The sequence below is a fragment of the Leptonychotes weddellii genome, chromosome 12, assembly GCF_054177405.1.
Source record: "Leptonychotes weddellii isolate Sample4059 chromosome 12, ASM5417740v2, whole genome shotgun sequence".
NCBI lineage: Eukaryota > Metazoa > Chordata > Mammalia > Carnivora > Phocidae > Leptonychotes > Leptonychotes weddellii.
In genome coordinates this window covers 33,742,873-33,756,807 of record NC_138380.1, presented here as the reverse complement: position 1 = coordinate 33,756,807, position 13,935 = coordinate 33,742,873, and the positions used below count along the sequence as shown (strand labels likewise).

General features: G+C 41.3%; 1 protein-coding gene across 6 annotated transcripts in view; it reads right to left on the bottom strand.

The window, feature by feature from the left end:
* Positions 1-13,935, bottom strand: part of DOCK4 (dedicator of cytokinesis 4) — a 417,063-nt gene that overhangs the window by 209,593 nt on the left and 193,535 nt on the right. For all 6 annotated transcript variants that reach the window (XM_081800230.1, XM_081800232.1, XM_081800233.1 and 3 more), the window contains exons 6-8: positions 13,230-13,378; positions 8,206-8,290; positions 913-1,064 (exon numbers count right to left, since the gene is read on the bottom strand). In XM_081800230.1, the coding sequence (XP_081656356.1) occupies positions 913-1,064; positions 8,206-8,290; positions 13,230-13,378 (386 nt within the window). The remainder of the gene's footprint in view (positions 1-912; positions 1,065-8,205; positions 8,291-13,229; positions 13,379-13,935) is intronic.

The window sequence follows — 13,935 nt, the reverse complement described above, 5'->3', positions numbered from 1 at the left end:
TATTTGTTTCAGGGATACAGGTCTGTGATTCATCAGTCTTACACAATTCACAGCACTCACCACAGCACATACCCTCCCCACTGTCCATCACCCAGCCAGAATTTTTTGTGTTTATGAAACAATATATGTGGCTCAGAGTTGCTTAAAATTGTCAGCATTTTAATAAGCATCATTTTGTAAAACACAGTGAAGTTGGGTCATGTGAGAGTTGTGTGATACAATTTTAAATCTAAATTTAAATCTTTTAATGTAAAAGGTGGTATGCATTGTGTTCAACCTTAAAACAAATACAAAAAAAATTTTGAAACATAAAGAGTGGAGGCTTTTGAATAACAACCAAAACATTCACTACAGGTTTTTCCTAAATATTAAAAACCTGCCCTAAGAGAAGACTCTGAGAACTGAGAAAGAAAAAAAAAATATGTGAAACAGTTTACCATTTCACAGCTCTGAAACTCTAATGGGAAGGTTTCCAAGTACTTACCCCTCTCTTGATATTATCTGATGCACAGAGGACAAAAATAATGCAATTGTTTACCACAAATGTGAAAAATACAACATGTTGACCTTGATAAGCAAACCAACTTGGGGCTTTAGAAATAATGTCTTCCTTGCATTATCAATACAAAGTAACTCAAATAACAGACCTGATATCAATCCCATACTTTCATTTAGTAATCATTATCATGGTTCTACACCCCTTTTGAGTTTTTCAAAGAACTTCTGTATGCATCACCCCATTTAACTTTCACGGGAACCTCCAGAGGGTAGGCAGTTTAGAAATTCACATAGTTCTACAAATGAGCTCATAAAGGAAAAGTATACAAGGTCATATATCCTAAAGCTTGTCAATTACAAATGCTCACCATTCTAACATTAAGAAATTCCAGTCATGTTTCCATATGCAGTTACCTGATTGGTCGATTCTCTTTACTGTCAAAGAGTGAGAAGATGACCTCAAGCTCCTCCCCCAGGTTGGAACACATGAGGCTCTTCATCTGTACAAAGAGGTGGTGATTGCTGGCCTGAACTGGGGTATCTTTCTTCCGATGTCGGTGCTCCATCTGAATAACACCCCCCAACAAAAACATGATCAGCATGGACTGAAGAAAACAATGGGATCCAACAAACTAGTTAGCTATGGTATGATTATGATGTCCTGTGGGATCTTCTTTTTTTTTTCCTGTGGATTTGGCATCTGGTTGGATGTTACATTCCAAATTTTCTTCCAACTTCTAAAATAAGAAACCATGAAGTTTGCAGATTATCAAGGAATCTTGCTTTAAGAATTTGGTTTGTTTTATCTATCTGTCTATCTATCTATCTATCTATCTATCTATCTATCTATCTATCTATCTATCTAATCTATTTATTGGGGGAGAGGTGCGGGAGGGGGAGAGAGAGAGAATCTTAAGCAGGCTCCACGCCCAGCATGGAGCCCAATGTGGGGCTCCATCTCACAACCCTGAGATCATGACCTGAGCTGAAATCAAGAGTCAGATGCTTAACTGACTGAGCCACCCAGGTGCCCCAAGATTTTGGTTTTAAATCATTAATGTTAAAATGATACCACTTGCTGAGTAGATTCAGGCAGCATGATGTTCAAAAGATTCTACTGTTCCCTTATCAACTTCCAGGGTGAGAATAAATTATTAGTTACCTTTAAAAAACCCGACTAAATTTTATCTGGTCATTTCACTGATGGTAGCTGAACAATGCAGCGATGATTTCACATTTTTCATAATTAAACATCCTGTTAAAGCATATTAAATTGCAGAACTGTGGTAGTTTTCTGAGACACACTATGGCAAGTGATATTCAATCATGAGAGCAATAAAATGTTTCTAATTTGCCATGGAGCTACAGGGCAGCAGACTGGGGAAGCCAGTGAGATGGCTAAGCTGAGGAACAGCATCCATGTCCATCTTACTTCTGCCTAGCGTAGGCTACACTTGGGAGGCAGGATCAGAAGTGAGCACTAACACAAGCTGAAGGAGGAAAGGAACCACCGATAGTTCCAGGGTTAAGAGAACATGGGGGTGATCAGTCAGGCAACACACACTTGTTAAGTGTCTCTTATGTGCCAAGCAGTGGGAATGCACTGATGAGCAAAAACAGAAATAGCCCCTACCTTCATGGATCTTATCTACCAGGGGGAGCAGACATCAACAAAATCATTCCACATACAGACGGGAAACGGCAACTGTGACAAATGGAGGGGAAGAACCAGATTATCACGAGGATCTGGAAGGATGTGATCTGACTTGTGTCTGGACAGTCAGAGCAGGTGTCCTGAGAAAGGGACACTTTGGCCAAGAGCCAAAGAGGGAGCAGGACCAATGAACCATCTAGAACAGTGCTTTTTCAACTAGGTGCAGGAAAAAACCAAGTTGTTCTTCCCCCTAATCTACTATAGGCAGATATTTCCATAACAGACAATAAAAATGTCATGGTAATGTTAGAATGTTACGAAGGTTTCTAAACCTTTACTCACCACTTTTGTACTTGGACCAGTTACAAACAGTGCACGGTCCAGCTAGTTCTTGGACCACTTTCAAGAAGTGATTCAGGGTAAGAGCACCGGGAAAACATACACAAGGACTGTGTATTCACAGAACAGGTGCTAAGAATGAGGAGTATTTTTGCTTTCCTAATACAGATTACTAATGGCCACCTCTTTTGGCTCACTAGACAATTAAAAAAAAAATTGCTCAGGAATTAATCCCACAGTAATGGGGTAATATCCTTGGCTTAGGGGCAAGGCACATAACCCTGTTTCTACATTAACCATCTTTTTTATGTTTCTTAGTTCAACAATTCCTGACTGACCAAGATTTGAAAGGAAAAAAACACCATCTAAATTTACGGTTTTAATGCAGCAGGATGAGATTACCAGAATTTTTCACGCTTTTATCTTTTAATTTAAACTACTCAAAAGGTAAACAGTTAAAAATGCAATTAAGCAAATGCATCTGTAATCACTGTAAACTCAACAGGTACAATGGACATCTCTCTCCGAAAGTGAAGAGTACACTTTCTTGTAAAGTGCACCTCAGCATTGTGTTATGTGTTAGTGATAATTGCTAGAAAAAGCTTCCTGCAGAGAAATATTCTAACTATAGGGGGCAAAAAAAAAGTGTAATTCTGCCTTGTTTTCTGAGAAGGTCGCTCTATTTTGTGCTTTTAAAATTTCTTTTTTACCAAAGCAAAAGAAGCAGCATACGTTCATAAAACTACATCTCTTTAACTCACAAAGAAGCTTTTTATTTTCTGAAAATGCTAACTTATTACGGATATACTTAAAAGTTTAGGGTAACACAGCATAAAGTACTATGAAGAAATGAATGACTACTAAGGACTAGAGTGGGAAAAACAGGTATAAAAATCTTATTTAAATAAAGGACCTCAAAGAGGCATCTGGTCTTTATTTCAAACAGTGCAAAGTTCCTAGTATCAGTCATGACATTTACTAAAAATGGAGCAAAAAAAAAAAAAAAGGTCCTTTACTCATGCAAGGAATTCAATATATCTAGATCAGTGGTTCTCAACCTTGACTGCACTTTAGAATCACCAGGAGAGCTTTTAAAAAATACTTATGCCCAGGACCTATCCCAGAACAATTAAATTAGAATTTCTAGGGGATGGGGGTCCAGAGAGTGATAGTTTTAAAAGCTCCCCAGGTGATTCTAATGTGCAATGAGGGTTGAGAACTATTGATTGAGATCCTATGCAGAGACATGCAAATCAAAGCTGACTGAAAAATGCATTGTTGCATATTCTGTACAATTACTGCCTTTGAACCTTGAATCTTTGCATGCATGCCTGTCCTAAGCCTGTCTGCTTCTACCCTGATTATGCACATGCGACATGAGTCATCACAAACGGCACCAAAATCTCCCCTTCCCTCACCCACCATTCTTCCAGGTCTGGAAAAGATGTGGACGTAAGTAGGTTATGATGACTTGTTTATCTCTTGTTAACTCACTACGATGGAGAACTGCTAAAAATATCTCTGTGAGGGACGCCTGGGTGGCTCAGTCGGTTAAGCGTCTGCCTTCGGCCCAGGTCATGATGCCAGGGTCCTGGGATTGAGTCCCGCATCGGGCTCCCTGCTCTGCGGGGAGCCTGCTTCTCCCTCTGCCTCTGTCTCTCTCTCTCTCATGAATAAATAAATAAAATCTTTAAAATAAATAAATAAATAAATAAATAAATAAATAAATAAATAAATAAAATATCTCTGTGAAAATATTATTACAAAAACAAAATCAAAAAGGCATGTTCACACTTCAAGGGCTATAATTTGGTAGTTATAATAAACAGACAAAAATCTATCTGTGAAATAAATTATGGTTACAAAGGCACCTACCAGCCACTCTAAATGTGCTTATAATTTAACTAGACCTTTGATGAGGAAAAGAAACAGATTCATTCTACAGATTTATTGAAGGGATGCAAATTTTTAATCCTCATATAATGTATAAATTACTGTGTGGATTACCTATACCACAGCTTTTCCACTTCAGCACTACTGATCATTTGGGCTGGATACTTCTTTGTTGTGGGGACTTTCCTGGGTTTTGTAGGATGTTCAGCAGCTTTCTCTGGCTTCTATACACCAGACCCAGTAGCACCTCTCTCCACCCCCATCCACCCCACCCCCAAGTGTGACAACCAAAAATGTCTCCAGACATTGCCAAATGTCCCCTGCTCTCTGTTTGAGAACCCCTGGTCCACCCACTGAGGATCACAAAGCAAGAAGTTAACATGATCTTATAAAGCCAAGGAAGGCTTATAAAAAGATATTCTGTATACACAGATAACCAGAGAATCTAGCTAAGGCTCTCTTTATTTATAGGAGGATTGGGATCTGGCCTTTGGCAGAAAACCAAACGTTCCAAGTGGACATATGTTAACACTGCGAGGTTTAGCATGTTTTACTGCTTAGATGAACATAATTAGGTGAGAAAGATCTGCTAACAGGGCTATCCAAAATCTAAAGCAAGACTTTTTTCTTCTTCTAATGATGCAGTATGGATTTAGCAATGTACAAACATCTGTTTCAAATAGGACATGGAGAAGACACAATAAAAACAAACAAACAAACAAGTGGTAACAATCAATCAAACATCCTCTACTGGGGCATGCATGCCATGGCCCTTGATCCGTAAGTGATGATAAACACCAAAACAACAACAACAACGACAACAGCAAGGGATTGAAGGTGGTGCCTGCAAACTCTCCCTGGTGAAGTCAATATAGTCAGTCACTTTTATTTGCCCAGAGAAAAGGACCAGAGCAATGGACAATCTGATTATTGCTAGGCCAGGGTATAAACAGAAACCTGCCTTGAAGATCCTTTTGAAGGATCCTTTTGATCCTTTTGAAGCTTATAATAATTTGGGTTTTTCTTGGGCTACTGTCTTTGCTTTACAAACAATAAAATACAACCACTACAGGGAGAAATTAAATTTTCATGGAAAATCAGAAATGAAGACTCTGGGCTAGGATTTGAGCTATAAAAATGGAAAACACCCTGGCCTGGCAGTCACTACTCATCAGTGGTAGTCCCCTGCACCAGTGACAGCCATTGCTCATCAATCATAGCCCAGATGAGACCCCAGAATTGTATCAACATGGCGCTCCAGGAGGCCATCACAAACAAATCAGAATGTTGAAAAAGATGAAATCAATTTGGCATCCCATATAGGACATTAGGTGAAAAGAACAAAGATAAAATTGCACACATACAAAATCAAACTAGAAAAACTAAAATATATTTGTGTCAGACACTGTTAGTTGCTTATCAAGTATATGCCATCCCTAGCTAAATACAGGGATGTGACTATGTTCTGGCCAATGAAATATAACTGCAAATGTTGTGTGGAATTTCTAGCAAAGCTCTTAAAGTCTTTGAACTAAGAACCTTTCTTCTTCCTACTGCTGAAGAGCAGATGTAATGGCTAGAGCCCTTGCAGCTGTATCAAACTTGGAAGTATCCTCGATGATGGAAACCATGTACCACTGGGCAGAAAAATAAGAGCCTTATCACTTTCGACACCATGAAACCACACACAAGCCCAGAACTTCCTGACTCCTGGCTTGCATATTGTGAGAAAGAAATAACTTTCTATCATGTCTAAGCTTCTACTATTTATTTCATTGAACACAGCCAGATCTAATCTTAAGATTGAGCATATAAGGTATCAATCACTCTTGCCGCTTGCCTCTCTGATAAAGATGAAGCAAAGGTGAGCAAGGAATGAAAATCAACTGAATGCTTAGGTGCTCTGCAAACATTAACTGCCAAGGAAAGGTCATTTACATGCATTTCTTATTTAATCTTCCTAACAAACATGGTAAGAATTATTTCCTTACTTAACAGAGGAAGAACGTGAAGCTCTGAAAGACTAAGTGATAAGCTCAAGACTACAGACCTGAGAAAAGGGAATTCAAATCTAGTTTTTTGGATCTATAACCATGGTCTTTCCATAATAACATGATGACCTCAAAAACACTGAGTGATTGCTTATTAAGTATAAAGCACTGTACAAGATTACCTTGGGCATGATAGAGGAAGCATAAGACAGTGCCTACCCTGAAGAAACTTCCAACCAAGTGAGATTAAAGAAGTGAGAGACACATTTGATGCTCAATGAGTTAAATAAAGTAACTGCAATAAAGATGCTCCACTAGAGGATGTGACTCGCAAATAAGTTATACAGATTTTACTTGTTATGCAAGCGAAGAATTAGGGATAACTTGAACTTGAAATACTCTTTATTTTGTTTCCTTCCTCCTTCTCTGCCTCCCTCCAACTGACATTTAACTGTGGTTTTGCTATGTGCCAAATATCTACTTAGCAATGATGCCACAAAGGTGTGCCACATGAAACATCACTCTCAAGAAGCTCCATGTGAAGGAAATTCTCTACAAAAAGCAGAATTAATTCCAACTGACAAAATAAGGTGTAGAGAGATAATCTGAACAGATCAGCGACTAAGGAAAAAAACCCAAAGTGGTAGAACTGCTTTCTAAAAATCAGACATAAGCTCTGATGGGCCTAGTGATGATTTTTTTCCCCCACATTTCTCAGATCCAGATCATCTCAGGTCAAGAATTTCCCACTATTCTATGAAGACTATTGTACGCTTTGGAAGAGGCAGCATCTTCCAAAAAGGAGTCTTCTCTTTACCATAGGAGCTGTTCCTTTGAACATTGTAGTAAGACACATGAGAAACCATATCAAAGTAAAATTACACTGGCGTAATGGCCTTTGAAAGCCCTTCCCGGCCACAGTCTTCTTTGATTTGGGGTTTTAAAAGAGCTTAGTTAATAACAAGAAATTAGGTAATTTTTATACAAGTATTAAGATATAAGGCTAGGGGCACCTGGGTGGCTCAGTTGGTTAAGCATCTGCTTTTGGCTCAAGTCATAATCCCAGGGTCCTGGGATCAAGCCCCATGTTGGGCTCCATGCTCAGCGGGGAGTCTGCTTCTCCCTCTCCCTCTCCCTCTGCCTGCCACTCTGCTTACTTGTGCTCTCTCTCTGTCAAATAAATAAATAAAATCTTAAAAAAAAAAAAGAATACAAGGCTAAATACAAGGCAGATTGGACCAGATTTAACTGACCATGTAACTTGGAAAAAACTCAAGTCGTAGGTGATGGGCAATACGATCAAATATCTTAGAATTATTAACAGACTTCAGCACTGAGGATGGATTAGGGTCTAGAAGGGGTGGGGTAAGATCAGCAGTTGGAAACAGTGGAGGAGACACTTTCAATGGATTCTGCGGATAGTGGTAATGGGGGCAGGGAGTGGGGGTAAAACATGTTGGGGAAGAATGACTGGATATCATTAGCTCCAACACTGTCCTGGAACACAACAGATAAATATGTATGATTTGTAGGCATTTCACTAAACTAACAAAATGTGCAAAGATGTGCAAAAGAACTTAAAACTTCTTTGGATTTACTTCCTAGTATCTAAGACTTGAGAGCACAGTAGAGCACATCATATAATTCTGGAACAGGTAAAGTACCTCAGTTTTTTACTTGGGGCACGGTCACCTCAGCTCTCAATTCTCTTTACTTGCTCCAAATTAAACTTGGAACATCCTGTTCTTACAAAATCAATCAAGTATGAAGAGCACCATAGAAACCACAAAATTAGCAGTGAGGCTGTGAACCAAGATTTCTTGTACCTACCAGTCGGTAGAGCTCCGTAATGCTGATGTCCTCTGGATCTACCATTGCATACTCTTTCCTAGGCACCAGGTCCAGTCCCAGTTGTCTAGAAAACACATGGCAAAAGTTTGGGGAAAAAGCCATCTCTATAGAATATATTAAAGATCACTATTTTTACTGTGTCACCTCGAAATTAGATATGTCGCCCACCATCCTTCTATTTTCTGCCTATAGTAACTGGTTACCACATTTGGAGTAGCCAACATAACTAGGCTGGACACCGGGCCTAACTTGAGAAAAGTGACAAAGGCAGGTAAATCGAGGGGATAGGTAGGCACTGGGGGTGGCATGCCCCTGCCACAGGAGGCCCCAAGAACTATCACCACAGAAACCCTTCCATCGTGGACTCGGGTAGAAACAAGAGCGAGACATACTTTTGTTCTAGAAATCAGAGTTGAGAAGAGGGAGGTTTGGCCTGCAGGCTTTGACGTAGCACTAAAATGCCTAGTTATATCCAGAGGGAACACATTTCTAATGTGAATCTCTGGCAACGTGTGTGTAGTCCTCAGTCTTAGAGAGTTCTGGGGTCAGTCATTAGGAGAAACTTAGGAGAGGCAGGGGACAGAAATTAAGGTAGCACAGTTTTAGGCCTGGCGTGGCGAAACGGTTTAAACTCTTATGTCGGATTGACACGACTGACATGTGGCTTACTGTGCTGAGAAGTGTTCTAAGGTTATACATCCAGCCTCAGTGGGAGCAAGTATGGTGACTGATTTGTGATGTCCTACCACAGACGGAGGAAAATCAGTGTAACTACCACGTCGCCTCTAGTGACCTTGGTGACATCCTCCTCTCCAGGGTGTCCACTTGACTACAATGATAGCAACGTTGTATCGTTCTCTTCATCTCCTGAACCTTCCATGGCCATCCCAAAGGTGTCACGATGTCTTTGTGACACCCTGTAGATCAAGGCCAAGATACTGTTTCTCTCCCAGACTCCCCTCAGTTACCCCATTCCAGGTCTCACTGTAATTCTCTGATGATAATTTTTCTGTGTCCCTTTCACATCCTTTTCTAACATGGAAGCCTTCTGCCATGGCATTTCCAGTTATAAAACCACAGCTTTCTCACTTGTGTATTAAAAAAAAATCCTGAAATTCTGTACCCTCTCCCAAACTTCATTAGAGGTTTCATAAGTAGAACTTATTGATTCAGCACTGACTTCAAGCCAGGCACTGACCGAGCCAGGCTGAGAGACAGCTGTTCTTAAGAAGATTACATGTCTGTGACGTTCTTAATGGCAGTAGTTGTCCTTGACATGAGAAAAGTTTAATTTTCTTCAATTATGTTTCGCTTTGAGAAACTTAAAAATCACACTTCCATTCTCTAATTTTTGTTGAACTTTCAAATCACAAAGAGTGCTGTGATTTGTTCCCCTCCAAGTACCCATGTCTCCCTGTTATGGACTGAATGTGCCCTCCCAAAACCCAATATGGCCAACCCCATCATGACTATATTTGAGGATAGGGACTATAATAAGGTAATAGAGGTTACATGAGGTCAAAAGGGTGGGGCCCTAATCCAATAGAACTGGTGTTCTTATAAGAAGAAGAAGAGACCCCAGAGATTTCTCTATCTCCATGCAAGCACAGAGGAAAGGTCATGTGAGGACACAGTAAGAAGGCAGCTGTCTGCAAGCCGGCAAGAGAGCCCTCCGCTGGTACCTTGATCATGGACTTCCAGCCTCCAGAACTGTGAGAAAATAAATGTGTTGTTTAAGCCACCCACTCTATGGTATTTTGTTATGGCAGCCCTAGCAGACTTTTACATCCCCTTGGTCCACCTCACCAGGGATTCCAATAGGGTCTGTTCCCCATTCTTCGTCCCCTCCCCCAAGAGAGAACCACTGCCCTACATTATAAGACATCATTTGACACCAGGTCAATATTGCTGAGGAAAGATTATCAAGCAAAGTAAAGAGGATATATAACCACACATGAATCATGGCATCAACCTTACCCACAGCTCCTTCTATGAGAAGCTGTCCTACCCTGGGAGGCATGAGGAATTACTGAGGCAGTCTAGTCATCTGACCATCTCCCCTTCCCGAGCCACACTTGACTGGCCCACAGATAGGCACACCTGACCTAAGGACATATAATCCATGGACTGGCCAATAACTTATGAGTGGCTGATAGAAAATGCTCAGTCTAAACAGGAATAGTAGATTTTGGCTTTCAATGGGATTCCTTCTTTGAGAACTTGGACACAGAAAGTCAGAGCATCAGCCATATGCCACGAGGAAGAAAAGATACATGAAGGGCAACTGGTCTCTATCTCTGTAGAATGAGTAAAGACCAACTCTAGCTGCACAGGTTCTGGGGCAGATGTGAAGTCCAGAAACCTCCCGGGCTTGGGGCCCCAGGAGCCTTTAACTTGCAAGTCTCTCTCTCTCTCTCTCCTAAAGCTTTAATTGTTCAACTTCTGCTGGCTTCCTGGGTCCTAGGTGTATGAAGAGAGTTTCCTCCGTTTCGATTTTGTTTTGTTAACTCCTAGGTATATCCTTAGGATAACTCTCCCAGTGTTTGAGATTTTCCTAGCTCACAGAACAGGTTCGGGGCTGTGCTTTAATATCAGGAAGAAGAAATGAGGTAAAATGAGAAAGGAGAAAATGCTCAGGATACAGGAAACCAGAGCAGGGAGGGGAGGGGCACGTTCTTTATCATTTCAGTCACTGCACTGCTCTGGGACATCAGGAAAGAAGGATGAACAGATTCTCCCTTCTGTATGATCTTAGCAGGAAAAGTCAAAGGACAGCACAGGACTCCATGGGGAACAGAAACAGGTACCATTATTTTAACTCTGTGTGACACCTCCAGGTGAGAATACTTCTTTTCACGGCTCTGTTAAGGAACAAAAAGAATAGCTCCTCCTCCTCTTCCTCCCAAGCTTCCCACACGCAGACAGCTTCTCTTTACTACTCTTTAGCAGTGTGATACACAACTTGAAAGTGAACGTTCTTAATTCATGGCCATCCAGAGATCTACATGCTGACAGATAATTTTGCAGGACAATCTGATCTAGTTTAATATGCAAGAGAATTATCTGAATTTGCTTTCCGTTTAGCACTATTCAATAAGAAAACTGATTTATACTTACAAGAATCCAGTAAATGCACAATCTGTGTGCTGTAAGTTGTTTTTAAGTTAAGGGGTCAAAGAAAACCAAATGAGACCTCAGAAAATTCATGAATTTGAGGATGAGCTATATAAATTATATTGTTCATTTTCACGCATCAGTGTTTTACCAACTTACCATAAATTAGCCACAGAACTGCCCAAAGTACAAGCTAGAACTTACATGAGTCATGATTCAGTCATAATTAATGTTTTTCTCTCTGTCATCATCTTCCTTCCTAAAACTGAAAAAGTATCTTTCTGCCTGCTCTATATTTCTAAGCTATTTTTGATAAGCTACTTCATCCAACTTTCTTCCTATTTACAAACTAGTCTTTAAACAAGGACCAGCATAATGACTAAGAGCCAATATAAATCAGTGAAAACTCAGTTTTTATCAAAATGAAAAAGAAACACATGATAGATAGCATGGGTCCCTTTCAAACAGCCTTGAGATCCACCCTGCCTGGCCTGCCTCATCTCACACAGCAAGACTGGAGGCTCAGTGCAAAGGGCTGCCACGTTTTCTTCCTCAGGAAATGCTACTGGACTCATACTGCCCTGGAGCCGAAAGGGCCCGTGGACCTCCTCTAGTTCAATGTACTCCTTCCACAGGTGAAGAAAGTGAAGTCAAGAAGGGCTCAGGAATTCGCCTCATGTCTTAAAAAAGCAGCATTCCTAGTCCAATGTCCTGTTGCCATTCCACACCTATGGTTGTTTTTTTTTTCCCCCACAGGAATCAATCTCGTAGAGGTAAACAATTTAGGGTTACCATACTGCTCATCTGTAAAAGGATGAATGGCGCATCTTACTCAACAAAATAGCAGAAGTACTCAGGGTGAGCATGAGGCTTCAAATGTGTCAGTAGGTCCATGTGCTCCTATCTGAAGATGTCATGTCTCAGCAGAATCAAAAGTGGCTCTGAGAGAGCAACTTCCTGCGGTCAGAGGAAGCAGCGCTCTAGCTTCAAATCGGTTTTTCCAGACTCAATAAGAGGCGAATTTATCTGTGGTGTACGTCCTGCCATTTTCTCCTTTTCTGCCAGCTTTTCTTTTATTCTGTAGCCCTAAGATCCTCTGAAGGTCCAAATAGCCAATGGGGATTTGGAAGAGGAAAGGAAGGGAGGACATGACCATGACATTGAGGGACCTTTTAACTTCCTGCAACAAGCCTAGGATCATAGTCAAAGCGTATCTAATTTCTCACCCACATATTAACATTCATACTTAGCACAATATCAGCCTTGATCAGAGCTATAAGTGATGAGATTTACTAAAGTGCTTGGCGGTTATTTTAGATTAGTCAGTTTTATTTAAGAGTAAATCTTGGTCTGCTTTTTCCGAGTTCTCCCAAGCAGCTCCTCAAAGGGGCCAATACATACACACAGGTAGAATCGAATCGGGGCAATAATGAATGCCCCACCGGTGCACCTGTTTTAAGACTTTTAATAGGCAGTGTTAGCATCAGTGTCTCCCTCCAGATTACTCTGGTGACATACTACCATGATACGGAAGGGATATATATTAAAAGCAAATACACATGCCAAACCTAAAGCTTATTTTTAAATAAGACCTATTGAGCAAAAGCCATATCCGGTTGATCCCTGTAAACATTTCATATTCTGTGAGCATGTGCATGCTACCTGACCTCACAGGGCACTAGAGAACAAACAACATCCTGGTGCCCTCACCAACCCTAGAGGATACGGTTCTCAGCTCCATCAATGATAGTCTTCCCCTAAGCCGCCACAAGGATAAAACTGAAAAAGCCCCATCTGATGTGTTCTGGAGATATTACCGTGCACTGGCTCACACCTATGCGGCATCTGTCACCAGGGACCCCCCCACGACTGCGGAGGACGGTACTCACTCATTGCCCCAGTCCAGGCGGGCAGTAATGTGACGCTTCACATCCTTCATCCGGTCGTGGGTCAGATGGCCCACCAGCACCTGCCGCCGCAGATCCAGGATTTCATTCATGATGTGCCACAGTCGGTGGAAGAGATCGCCTTCATTTCTCTGGGAAGTACACAAATGTGGAAGCGGTGGTCAGTCCCCACAGTGAGTGGTGAGGGAACCACACAGGAGAGGGAAGGACAAGTCCAGCTTCCCTCCATGCGCTTGCCACTCTGTGGGCAGACTCTCTGTTAACGGCTCCCTCTCCCCTCGCGCTCTCACATACACCCTCTGCTCTATATGCTTTCATCCAGGCTCACAACACTGCTCTCCAAGGATCCAACTTCACTTCTCAGACTCCCCAGCAGAGAGTCCTCACCACGCCTCCACACCTGCAGCTTACATACTCGGCCTCCTCTTCCACCCCAAATCCTCCTCTCTTTAGCTCCGTCCCAATTCTGTCTTCAAGGCTCCACCTGAATCCACCTCTGTCAGGAATCTTCCCTGACAACTCTCACCCACATTCTTTTTTCTCTTCTCTCAACAGTGGCTGCACATAATTCAGGCCAATTCAATGGATAATACTGTTTTCTCATTATTTCTTGCACGTTAGTCTTAATGCTTTACTGTATTTCCCATCATAAGCTGGGTACACAGAGGGCTCTCAAACTCATTCACTA